The sequence below is a fragment of the Protopterus annectens genome, chromosome 11.part0 (genome assembly GCF_019279795.1).
Source record: "Protopterus annectens isolate FY-2018-M chromosome 11.part0, PAN1.0, whole genome shotgun sequence".
NCBI lineage: Eukaryota > Metazoa > Chordata > Ceratodontiformes > Protopteridae > Protopterus > Protopterus annectens.
The window spans coordinates 1398343761-1398364580 of record NC_056745.1 but is presented as its reverse complement, the minus strand read 5'-3'; the positions used below and the strand labels follow the sequence as shown (position 1 = coordinate 1398364580).

General features: G+C 43.2%; 1 protein-coding gene across 10 annotated transcripts in view; it reads left to right on the top strand.

Annotated features, from left to right (window-relative positions):
- The window catches only part of LOC122815864 (F-actin-monooxygenase MICAL2-like), a gene marked incomplete at its 3' end in the record, with an annotated part of 2588394 nt that overhangs the window by 1488884 nt on the left and 1078690 nt on the right, over positions 1 to 20820 (top strand). For all 10 annotated transcript variants that reach the window (XM_044088691.1, XM_044088682.1, XM_044088687.1 and 7 more), the window contains 1 exon segment: positions 19396 to 19499. In XM_044088691.1, the coding sequence (XP_043944626.1) occupies positions 19396 to 19499 (104 nt within the window).

Here is a 20820-nt window from a genome sequence, read left to right as displayed (position 1 = left end):
AAGTCTTCTAAAGCTAAGTACCCCTTTGGGGATCCTTTTTTCTTGCACTAACCGATGTCAGAAAAAGTTAACAATTGTCTCACCTGTGGAAAGCAAATACCACACCGAGACTTTCATTCTTACTGCGTCACTTGCTTAGGCCCAGACCACGATGTCTCACATTGTCGCTTCTGTGCTTTGTTCAGTGCCAGAACTGTCCGTCATTGGGCCCTTATTGTAGCTAGATATTTTCGCTTACAGTCCTCGAACTCCGATATGACTTTGGTAAGCCATCCGTCAGCAAATCCTACAAAAAACATAAAGATAAAGACAGAGACAGACTGTACAGGTCCAGACTTACCGACGATGCTCCCGTTAAGCTAGTCATCAGTTCCCCGGTCCTCAGTGAGGTGCTTTCGCAGCCCCTGATGCCTGCTTCTGTGGATTTGCAGGCCGCTACCGAGATCCTTCCGTAGTCAGGTATGCCACAAAACTCTTCTTCGACTAAGGATCCTGGGGTCGTCTCTACCTTGGATGGGTCTGGAGCTGCTGAGCAGGCACCAGCTTCCAAGGAAGTCCTTCTCACTACCGATTCTTGACACAAACCAACGTCTTCTTTCACGACTACCGTTCTTTCAAAAACGACCAAGTTTCTTAGGCCCAGGGTACAAACCACACCCAAGAAACTGACGGACCAAGCACCTGCTTCCTTGCCTCAGTCTCAAATGCTTAAAATGGTGGAAGACCTTATAATGCTGATCAGGGGAAGCCAAGCTACCCCTTCCAAAAGGAAAAGAGAACTGTCCCCTGTAGTTTTGTCTGAACAAGAGTCAAATGACTCTGATGCATCTGAATATGAAGACATGCAACCCCTCTTTACTTATGAGGATTGTGATGCAGAGGATTCCATCTCTTCAGCCTCTCCCCCAGAGCATTTTTCCTTTGGGGAAACCCTTCACATCTTAAGGGAGCATTTCCAATGGGAGAGTCAGGACTACCCTCAGTCTAAAAAGAGACTCAGGGAATTCTTAGATCTTCAGCAGCACAGACCCTTGGCTATCCCCCTAGTCCTGCGTGTTGCGGAGGATGTTTACCTGGAATCCAGCTTGACTCCTGACACCCTCCCTCCTGCACCCAGAAAACCAGACAGGTACTATAGAGTACCTGAATCACACAAATTTCTTTTTAAAAATCCTACTGCTGACCCTGAGGTAATTTCTCAAGGGCCAAAATTAAAGCAATCTCTGCTAAGAATCACATCCCTTCAGATAGGGATACCCAAGCACTAGACAGATGGGGTAAAAAAGTATACATCTCAGCTTCTCTTGCTATCAGGGCACTAAATTGTCAGTTCCATATGCTAAAATTTCAGCAACATACTCTGGAACTCCTCAAACAAAAATGTCTTCCTTTCCTGCTTGTGAAGAATGTAAAGAGTTACAAGAGTTAATGCATTCTGCAAGTCAAGTAACTAAACACACCTTGCACTGTGGTTTTGATGCCCTAAAAGCTTCTTGCAGGGTAGCAGTCACCTGATCTGTCATTAGAAGGCATGCATGGCTTAAGGAACAGCCCCTGCCAGACCATGTCAAATCTAAATTGTTGGATGCCCTCTTGCACAAAGACAACTTATTTGGCATAAGGCAGAAGAGGTCTTAAAAAAGATGGAAGAAAAAGCAAAATCTGTGCAGGTAGTTAAGGATTTCTTACAGGTCCAGCCACCGAGATTCAGCAGACATTGTCCCACTCCCACTAAGCCAGTCCAGCCCAGACTCTGGGGAGCAAGACCCCAAAGACAGCAGCCACAGGGAATGCAGGGATCTAAGCAGTGGACTACCTCCACTTCAAAACCACCCCCTTATGGTAAGAACTCACAATGACTCACCTCCCCCACCCCCTCCCTCTGCTCACCTTCACTAACCCCTAGGAGAAAAACTCTCCTTTCATGCAAGCACCGGGGACACCATTACCAACAACTGCTGGGTTCTTCACATAGTGTCCCAGGGATACAGATTTTCTTTCCACACCCTTCCAACCCCAAAAGGGTTCCCATATCTACCTCCAAACCAGTGGACAGAGGCTCAAAAGCAAGTCCTTTCCCTGCTCTCTATGATGGCAGTAGAGCAAGTTTCTGCAGAACATATAGGCCAAGGTTTTTACTCCAGATTTTTTCTGGTACCCAGAAAAGAGGGTACCTGGCACCCCATTCTCACTCTATCCATTCTAAGCACCTTCCTGGTGATGCCAAAATTAAAAATGCTCACCCTCCAGCAGCTACTACCCATGCTCTCCAAGGATGCTTGGCTAGCTACCCTAGATCTAAAAGAGCCCTACCTCCACATTCCTATCAGGGAATTATGCAGGAAATATCGCCGTTTCAAGGCAGGATCTCTCACCACTTTCAGTTCTCTGTGCTTCCCTTTGGCTTATCTACTGCTGCCAGAGTTTTCACAAAATGTCTGGCTCCAGCCATTGCCTTTTGCAGACAAAGGAATATCCAGATTTACCCATACTTAGATGACTGCCTAATTCAGGCAGACAGCCAGGAAAAGCTGCTCAAGCACCTGGCCTTTTTATAGTCCCTACTAACCTCCCTATGGTACACCATCAACGAAAAGAAATCCAAACAGGTGCCCACCCAAAGCATTATACTCCTGGGAGCAAGCCTGGACACAGCGTCCGAGATGGCATTCCTTACACCAGAAAAGCAAATTTTCCTGACAGCCTACTTCACTCAACTAGCCACCAGACCCCAGTTATCTGCAAGGAAGATCCTGCAAGCTCTGGGGTTCATGGCATCTTGCATACTACTCATTCCATATGCCAGGATGCATATGAGGAAACTTCAGTGGTACCTAAAAAGCCTTTGGTGTCAACACTGTCAAGACCTGGAGACTCATACCTATTATTCCTTGCCTCAGAAAAGATTTTCTTTGGTGGGCAAAAGCATGCTCCCACAACAAGGGACTACCTGTCTCTCCACCCCCCGTCACCCAGACCGTCACCACAGATGCATTAGACTATGCCTGGGGTGCACGTCTGGACAGCAGGTGCATACAGGGCCAATGGAGCCCACAGCAAATACCACTGCACATCAGCCAAAAAGGGATGATGGCTGTCCAGCATGCCTTGATAGCTTTCAAACCCCTTCTCTCCCCAGGGGCTCTCCTGATCAAAACAGACAATACCACTGTGATCTGGTCTATCAGCAAGCAGGAAGGGACTCACTCCTACCTTCTATGCAGGTTGGCCATGAACCTTTGACACACAGCCTCTGCCATGCAACTCCACTTGTTAGCACAATTCCTACCAGGTTCTCTCAACTCTCTGGCAGACCAATTAAGCAGAAATCTTCTGGACCCACACAAGTGGCAACTCATCAGAAGAACCTTCACCCTAATAACTCAGAATTGTGGTAGCTCAAAGGACGACCTCTTTGCCTCCCACACCAACCACTCAGCAAATTTTGCACCAGGGAGCATCACTGCATGACTTAGAAAGTGGATGCCCTGTCCTTCACGTGGGTCAATCTATCAGTCTATGCCTTTCCTCCATTACCTCTCATCCCCAGGGTACTGCTCAAAATAAAGGAGGAAAAGCCAAGGACAATTCTTATTGCTCCAGACTGGCCTTGCCAGCACTGGTACCCCTTGCTGCGCAGCCTGTCCCCACTGCCACCATGGCATCTTCCTCAGATTCCAAACCTCTTGACCCAGAGTGAAGGGGAATTCTTGCATCCCCAATTGCAGACACTCACTTTGGCAGGTTGGCTTATTCCTTAACTGCCAATCAATCTGCCAACCTCAGTAAACAGGTTCTAGATGTTATACATGAGGCCAGATGCCCTACCACTAGAAAGTCTTATGCTGACAAATGGAAAAGGTTCTGCACCTGGATTCAGGCTAAGGGAGCCAATACGGCACAGCTCTCCCTCCCTCTCATCCTGGGTGGCCTGCTACACAGTGGCCTCTCTTTTTCCTCTATAAAAATTCATGCCTCTGCTGTCTCTGCTCATTTCCCCACTAAGCAGCCCCTTTTCTCATACCCCTTGATCAAACAGTTTCTGAGAGGGGCTAGCAACTTGAGGCCACCCAGAAGAGCACCAAGCCAAGCTTGGGACCTTAACTTTGTGTTGGAAAAGCTCACCCTGCCCCCCTACAAACCAGCTTCTTCTGCACAGCTAAAATTTCTCTCCTGGAAGACAGCTTTCCTTCTAGCCATCACTTCTGCCAGAAGAGTCTCCAAGCTGCAAGCACTCATGGCTGTGGAACCCTTCATCATCTTCCATGCTGATAGGGTATCCCTCAGGACTAATCCATCCTTCATGCCCAAGGTGGTGTACAGTGTGGCTCTCAACTAATCCATTCATTTGCCCACCTTTTTTCCTATTCCACAGAATAAGGGTGAAAGGATCCTGCACTCTTTAGATGTGCACAGACAGCTCAGATTATATCTAGACAGGACTAAATCCTTCAGAAAGTCTGATCAATTGCTAGTTAGCTTTGCTACAGGAGCAGAAGGCAAACCCATCTCCAAACAAACCATTTCCAAATGGATAGCACACTGCATCAATTTCTGCCACAGACAACATAGAAAGCCTCCCCCCAAGGGGGTCAGGACTCACTCCACCAGAGCAGCCTCCACCTCTGCAGCTTTCCTCAGTGGAGTCTCCACCAGGGACATCCTGGAGGCTGCCACCTGGACATCTGTTCACATTTTTACCAAACATTACCACCTGCCTCTCTTTTCCAAATCCAGACCAGGGTTTGCCTCTGCAGTCTTGCAGGGCATCCTAGCCAGTCCCAAGTTTCCTTGACTGCCTCCACCCCTTTCCTCAGTTTTGGAAATCAACACAAATGTGATGACAACAGTGAAACACGAAGAACATAGAAAAGTTGTGTACCCTTACCATAAATGTAGATGTTCGAGTGTATTCACTGTTGCAGTCCTGGTTTCCCTCCCTCCATCCCCCTTTTTCTTCTCTTTCCTTACAAGGGACATATTGGTATTTACTTTCTACTGGTGGGGTTTCTCCACCAGAACCTAGCTCCTACTTGGGGGCTCCTGACAGGTTAGGGCAAGAAAAACTGATGTAATGCCGTCGGCTGCCTTACTTTATACTACCGACGACCTGCCGTCAGTCCTGAAGCAACAGCAACCAATGCAGAAATACTAAGCCTCTGATATTCAGACCAACTGAGGGCTACCCTGGCAGGGATAACCCAAATGTGATGACTGCAACAGTGAATACACTCGAACATCTACATTTATGGTAAGTGTTCACAACTCTATTTTTTCTGTTTTACACTTTGAATTTTCAGCTGCACCAAGGGTATTTACAAAATTCTTAGCTCCAGTCACTGCTTACTGCAGACTTAAAGGCATTCATGTTTTTCCATATTTGTATGATTGTCTTATCTTTTCAGACTCTTTTTTTTCATCTGGCAAGAGTCCTTCACAAATTTTCAGGAAAGTCTGTTCAATCTGAGTTTTCAATTCAACTTTCAGAAGTCTTCCCTGACCCCTTCTTACATAATGATTTTCCTGGGATGTTTGTTGGACTCTGCTTTGGGAAGAGCATTTCTTCTTTAGACAAAGGATACATGTTTCAGCAGTTCTACTGAGTTTCTTCAGTCAAAACAATGCATCTGCATGTGAGGTTATATGAATTCTGGCGTACATGGCATTATTGATTCACTTGTTTCCTTTGGGTCAGACTACACATGAAGACAATATAATGGTACCTCAGATCAATCTGGACTGAGCAGCTAAACCCTTTGTCCTTTTAGATCAGAGTGCTGGGATTTGTAAAGAGGTAGATTGGATGGTGGGTTGAATAAATACCTTGCAATCCAGGTCTTCAATTCACCCTTTCAGTTCCCCTCCAGTCAGTCATTACAGATGCTTCAGGTCTGGCATAGAGAGCAGTTTCAAAAAGATAAAACTTCAAGCTTGTAGACAGAAGCACATAAATGTCAGAGGGATGTTGGCAGTTATCAATGCTTTGATGGCTTGAATCATCTCTGGTCCCCAGGACCTCTACAAGTGAAGGCAGAAAAGAGAAATGTGGTACATAAATAAACAGGGGGTGTCAGATCTTACCCTGTTTGCATACTTGCTGTGATAGCCTTATAGGTAGCAACTTAGCTCATTTTGTCTCTTTAGGTTTCATATGTTCAATCAGAGCAAAGCCTGTTTGCCAACAAACTCAGCAGAACCAGATGAATGGAAACATTATACTGGGGCTTCCAAGAATTGATCCAACTGTAGGTAACACCTCAAGTAGACCTATTTGCCTCCCTTCATAACAGGCAGCTAAAGTAATTCTGCTCTAGGGCTCCTTGCAAACAGGACTGGAAGAGAGATTCATTCTGATTCTCAAGAAAGGGAATGTTCCTCTTTGGTTTTCCACCTTTTCCTCTGATACCCAGGTTTCTCCTAAAGACCTGGAAGGATTCTACAAAAATTGTGATGATGTGTAATTGAAAAGGCAAACAGGCAGTTGCTGGAAACATTCAAAAAGAAGGAAACCAAAATACTACCATTGTAATCCAGTAGAGTGATATTGTAACAGCAAATATTCTTGAAGGGAGTAAAAATCTTGATTGTTAAATCAAATCATCTAATACACAGGAGAGATATTACCACAGTAAATATTTTTTGAGTGAGGTAAAAAAAACCTTGACTGCCAAAACAAATCATGTCATCCAGTGGAGAGATATCACTAGAGCAAATATTCTTGAAGAGAGCTGAACACCCCAAGTATTAAATCATGTAACATGACAGTCCTCGTCAATGGTTTGGAACATAACCAATTGGAAAATAAAGTAGAAACGCTTAGAATGATGCAGAGTTATTATCAGTATACAAACAGATGTAATAACAATCATTCTTTTTTTCAGTTTTTGGATATGGCAGTTGTTTAAGAACTTTATTGATATTGTTACTGATTTGTAACAAATAAAGGAGCCTGCCTGACAGCTCTATTAAATGAGTGACTTACTCTAGAAGTATTCACCTTCAACTTAGCTGTAAGCAAGCATGAGTATGTATGCCTGTACCCAGGTCTATGATGAAAAATAACTAATCTTCCCTATTTTTATTTTTTCATATCGAATGTTATCTTAAGTTTTTTTTTCTCTCTTGCTGACTCTGTACACTTTTTTATGTCTGATCTAAATCAATTTTAATGTCACTTCCTGCTATTTGCATGTATTGTATGCTATGATGCTATTGCATTTAATGTATAATTGCATATATTGGACCTTTTCTCTCCGGGCCTCTACTGAAAATGGACATATATCCAGTTAGACTAGCCTGGTCAACAAATGTACGATAAAATAAATAAATAAAAATAGTTAAGGCTAGGGAATAAGATAAGATTTGTCAGTAGCCTCTTGATCTCTGACACTGGTGCTGCAGTTGGTGTAAAGGGATCCAGTGTGAATCATTAGGTGTCATTTAACTGATGCAGGATTGTGTAAAACTAAACTTTCTAAAACCTTGAGAGATTGTAAGCTGAAAGTAGCAACACTTCTAAGGTCATAAAAACAAAAAGGAGCAAGCATCCACATCCCCCAAACTTTATATATCTGTATCTATCCCTCTCCCTGAATGCATATGTCTGTTGGTATATGTGTGTCTGTGAATTAAAAAAATATATATATATATATATATATATATATATATATATATATGTGTGTGTGTGTGTATGTGTGTATGTATATATATATATATATATATATATATATATATATGTGTGTGTATGTATGTAAATATATATTTTATATATTTAAGGATGAATTTTATGTGTGTTTATTTACGTATTTATATGTTTTATAATCACTTTAAAAATTTGAATTGTTTAATTGATAGATTGATTGCTCAAGTATGTATAGTAGATTAAGTAGTGTATTTGTCATTATGTCTGAAGAAGCAGTGGGATACACTGCGAATGCGCTCACATCTCTTGTTCAATAAAGAAGTTATTCGACAGTTGGGTCATCGGTCAGCCACAGCACTAGAACACTTTGTTTGCTGTATTGCTATTTTGCATTTGTTGGTGCTTTGGCATTTATCCAGAGGGTATAGGTTCGAGGTTTGTGTGTGACTTTGATATTATTTGCCAAACCCCTGGAACGATGGAAGTACAAACGGAAATAAATTTGTAACATGAGCCAGTGGAGAATATGTTGAATTTAAACATTACCATCAAAAAAAGATTGCGAGACTCCCTGAATAGGGTGAGCAACCCTTTGTTACATAATGTACCTGAAGTAAGTAATGGCATATGTTCTAAATCAGAGGCTGATTTGAATCGACTGAGAGACAAAATTAATTATTTTGAGGACTGTATTTTTAAACTAAATAAATTGCAGATGCAATGCTATTATTTTGAAGCTTGCATTGATTTGAGAATCATACTGAGGGGCCTACTTATTCTTAAAATGCCCACATATGGGAATACATACCCCACACTATTGGCAGAATGGTAAAAGTTGAACAATGAACTTAGTTTCAGCTGTATAAAATTAATGATTAACTTTTTTGCACCTGAGGAACAAGAACGGTCAGCAAAAATACTTAAAACACAAACGGAGTTATAAGCTGATTTCCCTGAAGCATTAATAGATATAAATATAGGGAACGTCATGGACTCGTTAACCTTATTTGAAAAAAGGGCTATACAACACAAAATTCATAAATTAGAGAGAGATAAAAGGGACTTTGCAAGTGGCCACATCTTTGCTTGGCCGAGGGTTGAGAGAACCAATAATGAGCGGACTGTACGAACACCGGGAGCCAATGAGGTACGACAAGAATCCCCTATGATCCCGCCCACCACACAGTGTCCCTTGGCTACTGAGGCACAACTTCCGGTAATGGGAAATGCATCAAATGTGAGAACGGACCTCACAGAAGGAGACACATTGGTGCTATCAGTGGAGGAATTGCAGGGAAAGACATCCAGTATCTCAATAGTGCAAGCATCGCTGGAGGCAATACAACGACATATAGTATTGCCTACAAGCACACACAGTGGAGCTGTAAATGTAGGAGGGAAAAATAAGCAGCAAGCGCTTAGTTACCCTTTACCCTGTAAAGGGAATCAAGGAATGAGGCAGGTCAACGAGCAGGACCAAGTTCAAAAGGAAATACGACCACACTCCGAACACATATGCGCAAACATTGAAGAAAATGTGGTCAAACAGCAGCAATCATTGATCTAGAATATTTCCAGTCCGATTCTAAATAGAGAGGAAGAGCAAATTCTGGAAAAGAGACTATCATATATCCCAGCACAATCGTCTGATATATCGGACTATATTCTGGACTTAAAATGTTTTATGAGATCAGTAACTCTGAAAATGATTTATGCTAGTGATACACCTAATGATATTTCTAATAAGAATGTGAATTTGATGAAACCTAGCACGTATACACCTGTAAACCATCCAGTTTAGAATGTGTATGAGACGTTATGTATTGGTACATGTCATGTATGATGCATTTTATAATGAGTCAGATAAAGTTGGTAGAAGAGAATTTTATAATTTAAATTATGATGAGAGGGCTGCTTTAAAGTCTTTACAACATGATAGAAGTATTTGTGTATGACCTGCTGATAAAGGAGGTCCCATTGTGGTTATGGATAAAGCGTTCTATGTTTTGAAAATGAAGAATATGTTAGATGACCTGGTTGGTTATAAGAAAATATCTTCACATGATGTAAATAGAATAATGGCTAGGATCAATAGCACTTTACTAGAAGCACTAACATTGAGAATACTTGAATATGAGTTGTATAGTTATTTTAGTGTTGAATACCCACTAATATCTATAATACAAGGTACACCTAAAATACATAAGGGTCCATTGGATCCACCAATGAGACCTATAGTCTCAGGCAAAAGTTGGTGTACTGAGCCACTTTCCATATATCTTGAAAAAGTCTAGATCCCCTTAGTAGACCAAAATATATATATAGTTAAAGATTCCAAGCATTTCTTAGAAAATTTGTATCATTTGCAACATTATATAGGTGAATTAAAGGGATGTATCATGGTTACACTGGATGTTCAATCTCTTTTCACAGCCATACCTAATGAACCAGGCATAGCTATGTTACAGAAATATTTGGAGAAATTCTCCACTTTTGATAAGGCCAAAATAGAATTTTTGGCATTTATAATGGAAATAATATTGGAGAATAATTTTTTTTTTTTTTGAGAATCAATTATATCTCCAAAAGCACAGAGTAGCCATGGGCACTTCATGCGCTAACAGCTATGCCAATGTAGTGATGGCAGAGTGGGAGCAAGAGTATGTGTTGAATGATTTATATAAAGAAAATGTGAAATCTTATAGACGGTTTGTGTATGACATTTTTCTTTTATGGGGAGGAACAGTGGAATTGCTACAAACATATCTGACATATTTGAATCAGACATCAGTGTTTCTTAGGTTCACTATGAAATATTCACACAGTAAATTAGACTTTTTGGACATTACTATTAATAGCCCTAGTGAGGGAGAAGTTACCACAGAAGTATACAGGAAAGAGTGTTATAGAAACAGTTACTTGTTTAGACCAAGTATGCATCCACAACACATATTTGATAATGTGATGAAAGGACAAGGTATGAGGGTATCTAGATTATGTGTGAAAGAAGAAGACTTTGATAAGGAAGTACGTCTGTTAGAACAGAGATTCATTGATAGAGACTAGCATAGAGACAAAATAGTTAAAAACATGGAAATATAAGAAATAGTAGTACAACATCTGGCAAACCATATTTCTCTGAGAGAAACATGGATATAGTCAAACCCATTAAACAGGGGAGATATCCATATCATGGGGAATGCCAGTTAAATATGCTAATAATATGAAAGTTGCCACTGATATATACAGAAAGTTTTGGCCTATATTGTCAGCGGATCCAGATGTTAAGAGAATAGTGGGAGCACGTCCCTCATTTTTATATAAAAACATGAGAAATATTAAGAGAATGTTATGTCATCCTAGAAATGACAAGGAAGGTCTTAATAAGGGGGTTAGTGTGTGTAAAAACTGTAACTTTTGTCAATATGTAGATACCACAGACAAATTTGTCCACCCAGATTTGGGTAAGACTTTTTGGTTTCATGCAGAAGGCACCTGTAATTCTGAACATTTAGTATATCTTGCCTATTGTGTGGCCTTCATGGCCTTCTATATAGGCAAAACAGACAGGAAGTTTAAGTTTAGAATAAGGGAACATTTATATAATATACAGAAACAGGTCACCACGAATGCCTTAGCAAAACATGTAATGAGTACTTCACATACACATAACTTTAGGATGTTAAGTTGTCAATCTCGCCTTCATTCTTGCTGGATGGGTTTGGAGCCGATCCTCGGCTCCGACTCGGCACTTGCTAAGCTCGAGAGTCACTTTTACCAGCTCGAGGCAGCCCCATATCCCATGATGCAAGGCGGTGATTACCCAGATCTCGTTGCGCGCTAATGAGGTCATCTTTTACCAGCTCCTGGTAAGTGATTTTTCATTACTCTTTTGAGACATTTAGATATCCCACTACCCTAAATTTTTACTCTTTATAGTTTATAGTTTACTCTATTCACTTAGCTCCATTCCTGTTACCTCCCTGTTCCCTTATCCATATTTTTCCTGTGTTTTCAGGCCTTAGGCCTTACCCTCCCACACAGCTCCTGTCAGGATTTGTTTAGTGTGTGTGTGTTGTTGTTTTTCACTATACTTAGTTTTTATTTAGTCAGTGTTAAATTTCTTTGGACTGATTGGTGTGTGAGTGTGTTAGGAATCAATCATGTCTAAAGATACTAGGGTCTCAGGTTTCAAGAAGTGTGACTCGTGCTGTCAGAAGATGTCTCTGACAGACGGTCACACTTCTTGTATTTATTGCCTGGGACCCCTACACCTGCAGGACTCCTGTGCTATTTGCCACTCTTTCAGCCAGAGAGTCCTGCAGGAACGTAGAAATAAATTGATCCTAAGGGGTCTTCTCAAGCCTGAGAGCTCCCCGGCTAAGGTCGGCTCCGGTAAGCCCCCTAAGCCATCCAAGACCCAGACTTCGGTGTCCAAGTCTGTGGCCTTGGTTCCGACTCCTCCAGAGTCGATATTGGCTCCGTCTGGAGCTGATCCTTCCTTTTTGGAAAGTTCAGTACCGGCACCGATCGGCACCGATACTCTCGCTTCAGCACCGGTGTCAGCTCCGGCTGGAGCCGACACCCTAGCTTCGAAGCATGTTTCGGCTCCGGCTGGAGCCGAAACATTTCTATCTCAGCTAGGAGCCGACAAGCTGTTGGCTCCATCTGGAACCAAAGGTTCTTCGGCTCCGATGGCTCCATCGAGAAAGAGGTCTAGATCTTCTTCACTGGAATCTATCCACTCGGCTCCGGCCTCCCCCTTACTTTCGGAGCGGAGCCATCGGAGCCGATCTTCAAGGTCTTCCAGGCTCTCAGACCATGACTTGGAGAGAGTGGTGAGTAGACTACTGAAATCACAGGCACTAGCCCAGATGCTCCATAGCCCATCTCAGCAGACGACCGCTGTTCCACACCCTCCTGAAATTCCTCCTTCGACTCTCCTACAGAGCTCGGAGCCAGAGATTATTGGTACTGTGATTGTTGCGGTTCGGATCCGATACAACTCCTTTCAGCTCCGTCATCTTCGACTCCTATCTCCTCCTTGAGACCTTCCTTGGAGGGATCTGGTTGTCGGGCTTCCTTGGTCGGTTCCGAGGGGGCGAGTGGCATCGGACCCTTGTCCGACCCCGTTCTCCCTATCGGAGCTTCGGCCTTGGTGAGCTCGGTGCTGACATCTGCTTTGGAGCCTTCCTTTTCGGTGGGGCCGGGAGTCCCTGTTTCTTTGGAGTGGGGTCTCTCGGTCCTCCCTGGGAGGGGAGCCTTCGAGGTGATGAGGAGTGTGCTAGCCCCCGAGCTTAGTCAGCAGTCGGTTCCTTTAGCTCCTCCCTCTACTGTGCCTGTAGATGTCTCTTCCCACTCTCTTGCTCCCGGACCCAGAGATTCATCGCCCCAGGTTTCCCCATTGGGAAGAACTTCCCCTTCCGAGGTTTCTCCTGATCCTTCAGGAGAGCCCCCGCGTAAGAGGACCTGCAAGAGGAAGCACTTAGACTCCCCTGAGTCTACGACATCAGATACCGACTTAGATGAGTTGGAGGGGTCCCCAAGATCCCCCTCTGAGGATGTCTCCTTTTCAGACATCCTAGAACTCCTAAAACAGAGGGGAAACTGGACCTCCATTAATCCCTCCGAGGATGAGTCGGTATACCTGGAGGTGTTTGGATCTCGACCCTCCACCTCCTGGGTGTCTCCGCCTTTCGACCCCCTCATGGAGGTGATAGCTCGAAAGGCGTGGGCATCTCCTGATTCTGTAGAACCGGTCCCCAGGAGGTATTCTAAATTTATCACGGCCCCTACTGAGAAACAGTTTCTTACGAATGGTGTCCCGGTTGATGCCATGGTGGTGGCGGCCGCCACCAAAAAGGAACTTGCAGATCCTTCTGTACCAGTCCATCCTTCTAACAAAGAGTCTAGGACCATGGACAGGTATGGTAAGTGGATGTTTTCCTCAGCGACCTTTGCTATGCGTTCGCTGAATTATTTATGTCACTTCACCCGACTTCAAAGAGAGATCCTCAGAGAATTGGGTGAGGTAGTACAGGATCCGTCAGCTGCTGGGGCTCAAGAGAAGATTGCCTCTCAGCTGGGAATCCTAAATTCCATAACTAACTCCTCCATGCGGCTCATTTCTTATGCAGCCGATGGGGCGAGTAGAGCCGCAGGCACAGGAGTGGCTCTTAGACATCAGTCCTGGATGCGGCTTTGCAATTTCACAGACCCCTTTAAGGCGTCCTTCACAAATTCTCCCTTTGATGGCACTACTTTGTTTGGGCCTCAGATGAAGGACACATTGACCAGGTGCGAGCAAGACGGCAAGACTCTTCCTGCCGTAGGAGTCTGTTTCTCCACCCCTTCTAGACCTTACCCCAAAGGTCAGAAGGGAGGGAAAATGTGGTTCCGAAAATCACAGGGAGTCACGCCTGACGCACGTGATCAGTTTACCCCCAGAGGCAAAGCGGGTAATAACAACACCCTAGGGGCAGAGGGGGTCCGCAGAACCAAGGCAGCAGAGAGCCTCTCTCTGACAAGCCTTTCCAACATCCCTGAGGTGTTGCCCGACTGCCCACCCTTGGAGGCAGTCGGGGGAAGATTATCGCTGTACCCAGAAGCCTGGCTTTCCTTTTCTCAAGACAAATGGGTACAGTCGATCATATCCGAGGGTTACAAAATACCTTTCGAGAAAAGCCCCTTCCCTCAAAGAGGATCCCTTCCAGACGTTCCACCCGGTCTAAGGGAAATTGCAAAGCTAGAGGTTTCAAAGCTTCTAGAGAAAAGGGCCATTCAGCCAGTTCCTACAGATCAGTTAGAATCCAGAATCTACTCAAGGTTCTTTTTGGTCCCCAAAAAGACGGGAGACTGGAGACCAATATTAGACCTCAGCAGGCTAAACAAGTCTGTCAAAAAAACAAGATTTCGGATGGTCACACTTCAATCGATTTTGCCCTTTCTGGGCAAAAAAAACTGGATGTGCTCCATAGACCTTCAAGATGCGTACTATCACATAAAAATCCGCAGACGCTCCAGAAGGTTTCTCCGCTTTCGGCTGGGGACCAGTCATTTTCAGTTCAGAGCCCTGCCCTTTGGTCTCACTACAGCCCCCAGAGTGTTCACCAAATGCATGGCAATGGTCACGGCTCACCTGAGGCGTCAGGGATTCCAGGTGTTTCCGTACCTAGATGACTGGCTCCTCTCAGCCACCACCAGGCATCAACGTCTCCAGGCCAGGGATTGCACACTACGTCTCTGCAGCAAGTTAGGGATTTCAGTCAACTTCGAAAAGTCTTCCTTATCACCTTGCCAATCTATTACCTTTATAGGCGCAGATCTAGACACTACTCGGATGTCAGCAAACCTAACAAACCAAAGAATTCTAGATATCCAAAAACATGTTCGGATGATCCTTTGCAGCAAAAAGGTGCAGGCCAGGTTGGTTCTGAAGGTGTTAGGCCTTATGGCAGCTGCCATCACACTTCTTCCCCTGGCCCGTTTTTACATGCATCTCCTGCAGTGGATGTTGTTTACCCAGTGGTCTTTCCAACAGTTACCCGTGCGTCACAAGATCCTTCTGACACAAACCTGCAAGAGCCATCTCTCCTGGTGGATTTCTTCCCCCCTAGTCCATCAGGGCAGACCCTTTGTCCCCTCGGCCCCGGTAGCCACGGTCACGTCGGATGCCTCCCTGATCGGGTGGGGGGGGCATTATCAGGGCAGGATGGTCCACGGCTCGTGGCAACCGTTCGAATACCACCTGCACATAAATGTCCTAGAGATGAGAGCAGTGCTTTTAACATTGCAAGCCCTCAACAACTTTCTTCCCTTAGGGACAATTGCAGTTCACATGGGCAACATGTCTGCAGTATGGTACATCAACAAGCAGGGCGGAACCAAGTCCTATCCCTTGTGTCGAGAAGCTCTCAGACTTTGGCAATGGGCGATCTCCTCTCGTCGGTTTCTGATAGCAACGCATATCCCCGGGAAAACCAACATCATAGCGGACAGATTGAGCAGAGCTATACTCATGCCTCACGAGTGGTCTCTCAAACAATCTACAGTGGAAGAGATTTTTCAGAAGTGGGGTCGCCCATGCTGCGACCTTTTTGCTACACCCCAAAACAGCAAATGCCCAGACTTCTTCTCTCTTTCCTCTTCCGGGCCATTCCCCCAGAGACGCTCTAACCCAGGATTGGCCCCGGGGACTTCTTTATGCTTTTCCCCCCTTCCCGTTAATACCTCAAGTACTCCAGAAAGCTACCATCTTGAGAGCCAAGCTGATTCTCATTGCCACTTACTGGCCTCGACAAATTTGGTTCCTGTTCCTTCATCACCATCTCTTGGTGCAGCCTTGGCATCTGGACCCAGTTCCAGATCTTCTGACCCACCAGTCGGGTCAAGTGCACCGGTCCATTCGTTCCCTCAAACTCACCGCTTGGTTGCTCCACTTCCTTCCTTAGCCAGGCTTCCTTTGATCTCTAACTCCGTTAGAGATATCATAGTAGCTTCTCTAAAGTCCTCTACCAGGAGGATTTACTCTAGCAAATGGAAACGTTTCACCCTTTGGGCAAAGTCTAAGAACATAGACCCTTTTACTGCCCCTATTCAGTCAGTTTTGGACTTTCTAGCTGAAATTTTTCACTCCGGTTCTTCTTCTTCCACAGTTAAAGTCCAGTTGGCAGCAATCTCGAATTTCCATGTCAGATTTGCAGACCAGAACATTATGTCTCACAAACTTTGTAAAGCCTTTCTCAGAGGGGTGTTCCTTCTTAAACCCCCTGTTAGGGATCCTCCACCACAGTGGGACCTAAATTTAGTGCTGGCATCCTTGATACTTCCCCCTTTCGAACTGGCTGCTACATGCTCATTAAAATTTCTTTCTTGGAAGACACTTTTTCTAGTTGCTATTACCTCGGCTAGGAGAGTGTCTGAACTTCATGCCCTCTGTGTTCGTCCCCCTTACTTGGTCTTCCACAAGGACAGAGTATCCTTAAGAACCAATCCATCCTTTTTGCCCAAGGTTGCTTCTAAGACAAATTTAAACCAATCAGTTGATCTTCCTGTATTTTTTCCCAATCATTCCAACAGGGCGGAACAAAAATTACATTACCTAGATGTTCATCACCAACTCAGATATTACTTGGACAGAACGAAGTAATTTAGGAAGTCTGATCAGCTTTTTCTTTCTTATGCTGAAAATAAAAAAGGTCTCCCTGTTTCTAAAGTGACCTTATCCAGATGGCTGTCTTCCACCATTTCTAACATTTATCAGCTTAGGGGCAAACAACTGATCTCAAAACCTAAAGCACATTCTACAAGAGGTCTAGCCACATCTACAGCCTTTCAGGCTAGACTACCCTTAGACACTATTTGTGCAGCAGCCACTTGGGCCACTCCTCATACCTTCGTTTCTCATTACAAATTGGATTTGGCCTCCAGGGACAGGGCAAGTTTTGGTTCCACAGTCCTCAAGAGTCTGTTCCATTGAGCCACCCAGGATAGAGGTGCTAGGGACGCGGTCCCATCCAGCAAGAATGAAGGCGAGATTGACAACTTAACATTTAGAAGTTATGTACCTACCATAACGTTCCATGTTAGTTGTCTTCTCTCGCCTTCTTTCTTGCGTCCCTCCCTCCTGTCCCCCTAGCCTGGACAGACCTTGAACTTCCTTTTTCTCTGGGAGATTGTTCTCCTTGGACACCAGTTAGCTCTGGACCTTAATTACCTGGGTTCCCCTTACAGCCTTCTCAGGTTAGTTGTTCTTCTTTCCCTTGTGGAAAGATTATAGGCAGTTTTTTCCTCTAGATACCAAACGAGATCTGGGTAATCACCACCTTGCATCATGGGATATGGGGCTGCCTCGAGCTGGTAAAAGTGACTCTCGAGCTTAGCAAGTGCCGAGTCGGAGCCGAGGATCGGCTCCGAACCCATCCAGCAAGAAAGAAGGCGAGAGAAGACAACTAACATGGAACGTTATGGTAGGTACATAACTTCTAATTTATAATGGTAGAAAACACAAAACTGACTAGTAGACTTGGGGATATTAAGAATAAAACAGAACTTAATGAGAGTAAATGGATAGTCAGGTTGAAAGCCCATGAAGGTAAAGGGCTTAATGATAAAATACCAATTAGACCTGTTTTAAAAAGCAGACCACTAAAAACTTGACTTGAGTGAATATATATGGTACATTTATAGATTTTATATGTTTTATATATTTAAGGATGAATTTTATGTGTATTTATTTATGTAATTATATGTTTTATAATCACTTTAAATTTTTAAATTGTTTAATTGATAGATTGATTGCTGAAGGATATATAGTAGATTAAGTAGTGTATTTGTCATTATGTCTGAAGAAGCAGTGGGATACACTGTGAATGTGCTCACATCTTTTGTTCAGTAAAGAAGTTATTCTACAATTGTGTCATCGTTCAGCCACAGCACTAGAACTCTTTGTTTGCTGTATTGCTATTTTGCATTTGTTGGTGCTTTAGCATTTGTCCAGAGGGTATAGGTTCGTGGTTTCTGTGTGACATTAATATAATTTAATGAGCATGAGAAGTATTGATGGGACAGTAGTGTTTGAGGAGCACAAACAGCTCTCATTTATTTATTTATGCACGCTCCCATCCCCCCACTTGCAGATCATCAGCTCCCTCCCCGGTAATAGACTAATTAATTTCCTCATTAATGAGCGTGGCATTTGAATGAGAAGAGACATCATTAAGGCAATGATCAGGACTGGCTGAATGATTTGTTACTTTATGACCCTATGTTCTTGCACAAACTCACCTAAGCAGAGGAAAGGAGCTATGCAATGGGCTGTCTGCACTGGCTGTCCATCACTTCTTCCAGGGGTTCTGCCATGAAGCAGCCCTGCCCCAACCTTGAGGCTTGAGTAATGGTTTTCCTGGGGTCTCCACCTGGGAATTCACAGTTCCCTTTTGGCTCCTCAACCCCCCCTCCCATGAGGGGGAGTGAATAATTGCTCTTCACTCCTGTCTCTCCCTTCCTGATCTCTCCAAAGCTGAAGCTACTAATAAAACCTCAGTCACTTTGGCTGCAGTAGCACAGCGGTGCAGCAGATAGTGTTGTCACCTCACAGAAAGAGGTTGTCTGGTTTGATTCTCAGCTGGGGTGTGTTCTGTGTGGAGTCTGCATGTCCTCCCTGTGTTCATGTGGGTTTCCTCTGGGTGCTCCAATTTCCTCCCACATTCCACAGATATGCAAGTAGGTGGACCGACACTCTAAATTGGCCATAGGCATAAGTGTGTGCAAGTGTATGGTGTGGATGTACTACCACGGCAGGGCTAGACACCTGGTGCTGTAAACCTTTGCTCTAGATGATTGCTACTGTTGAAGTGACACTCCAACCCCATGTGCAAAAATGGGAAAAAGAGGTTGTGGATGGATCGATGGATGGACTTGGGCAGTAGTCAAGGTTCCGTCTCTTTGCACCATGGAGCCAAACAAAATGCTCTCATTTAAGCATTTTGTATTAAGGTGTTAGTTGATCATTTTTATCATTTATAACTGAACACATCTATACAGCCATCTGTTTTAGTCAATATTTTTCTGAACAGATATATACAATAGAGAAACCATAATAGGTGATTAATTAGTTGATTGGCTATTTTTATTTAAGTAATTTAGGGAGTATATAAATTATTGATAGGTGTACTTTGTATAAATCTAAGACCTCACTCATAAATGAACACATCTGTACAGGCATCTGTTTAAATAGCTGTATTTTTAAACAGATATATACATCAGAGAGAACGGTGACAGGAATGAACCAAAAAGATCACACTCCCTTCCAAGTAATTATCAAAATCTAACATTGCCAAGAAAGCGAATACCAAAGGTAAGACATTTCCTTTTATTCTGTTTTATTTTGAAGTATAAGTATTTTCTTTAGACAAAACTATTTTAGTTTAACCAGGCTAAATAAAAACATTGTTTTGTGAACTGGGATACTGGCGGTTCTTGGTGGTTTTCTTTTTTGAAATAATTGTAAATGAAGTTAGATTGGCCAAGTCCTGGTAATGGAGTAATGAGAGAACCTTCAAAGTTGAATGTAAACATCAGTGAAAACCTTATTCTTAGAAGTAACAGCCTTCATAAATGGGTTACTGCTTATTTCATTTTCCATCTGATGACACCCAAAGAAACTGTCAGTAATTCTAGTTTATTATGAGTTAGCTAAAGAATGTAGAAAAGGACTCAATGGTTCTCTCATCTGTGAGTTTTGCATTCCAGAAATACGTCATTATAACACCTCTGGAGCTGTTTATATATGACAGCTTCATTTGTAATAATTGATCGTTCTTTCAGTGAAAATGAGTATCAAGAAGTTTTATATCAATGCACAGTCTTAATTTGACTGAAAATTTGAAGTTATAAAGTCAGCTGAAGTACTTTGTAATGATGCCCATTGACATTTTGGAGGTATTTGGGTGACGAAATGTTGAAGACATATGCTGTCACCAGATAACTTAGGTATTTGCTGCTCTTCTCACCTCAGTGATTTGCACACATGCTATGATTCTTCTTCCTGTAAGATGTCTATATTCCACACTGCACAATAAACTAGCAGTTCCATGTCTGAAATGTTCGCTCTGCCTTTTCTCTGTACACTTGCAAACGTCTAATGTTAACTGCTTCAGTGCATTTTTTTACAAAAATTACTGAACAAGAATCAGGTCAGCAAGGTTTGACTTTCTATGGTGTTGGGCACTCATTATTTTAATTTCTAAAGTTTGAATGGTATACTACTTGTTACAGACAAAGGATTAAGGAAATGTTACAAGCTTAGCTACCGCCCCAGATGGTATATGGTGCACGAAACTCTGTTGCTTTGGATATATGAGTATTCTGGCTGCATGCCCAGAACTTCCTGATCTGAAGTCCTTTCCTGTGTCAGTAACTGACATAAAGTATGTGTCACATAATTTAGTAGTGTGCTTCTTTAAATGTCTTTAGATTGGCTGCCATAATTAGATGTCATTTGCTTTAATTAGAACAGCTATGTCTGACACTGAAGGCATTTAATTACTGAACAGCAAATAAAGGCATTTAAGGTTATTCTGTTAATATGACCCAAGGGAGCTATTAGTTTGGAGTGGCATTTCTTTTCAGGAAGGAGACAATTGCATGAACTTTTTAGTTAAGGTCAAAGGATTAAA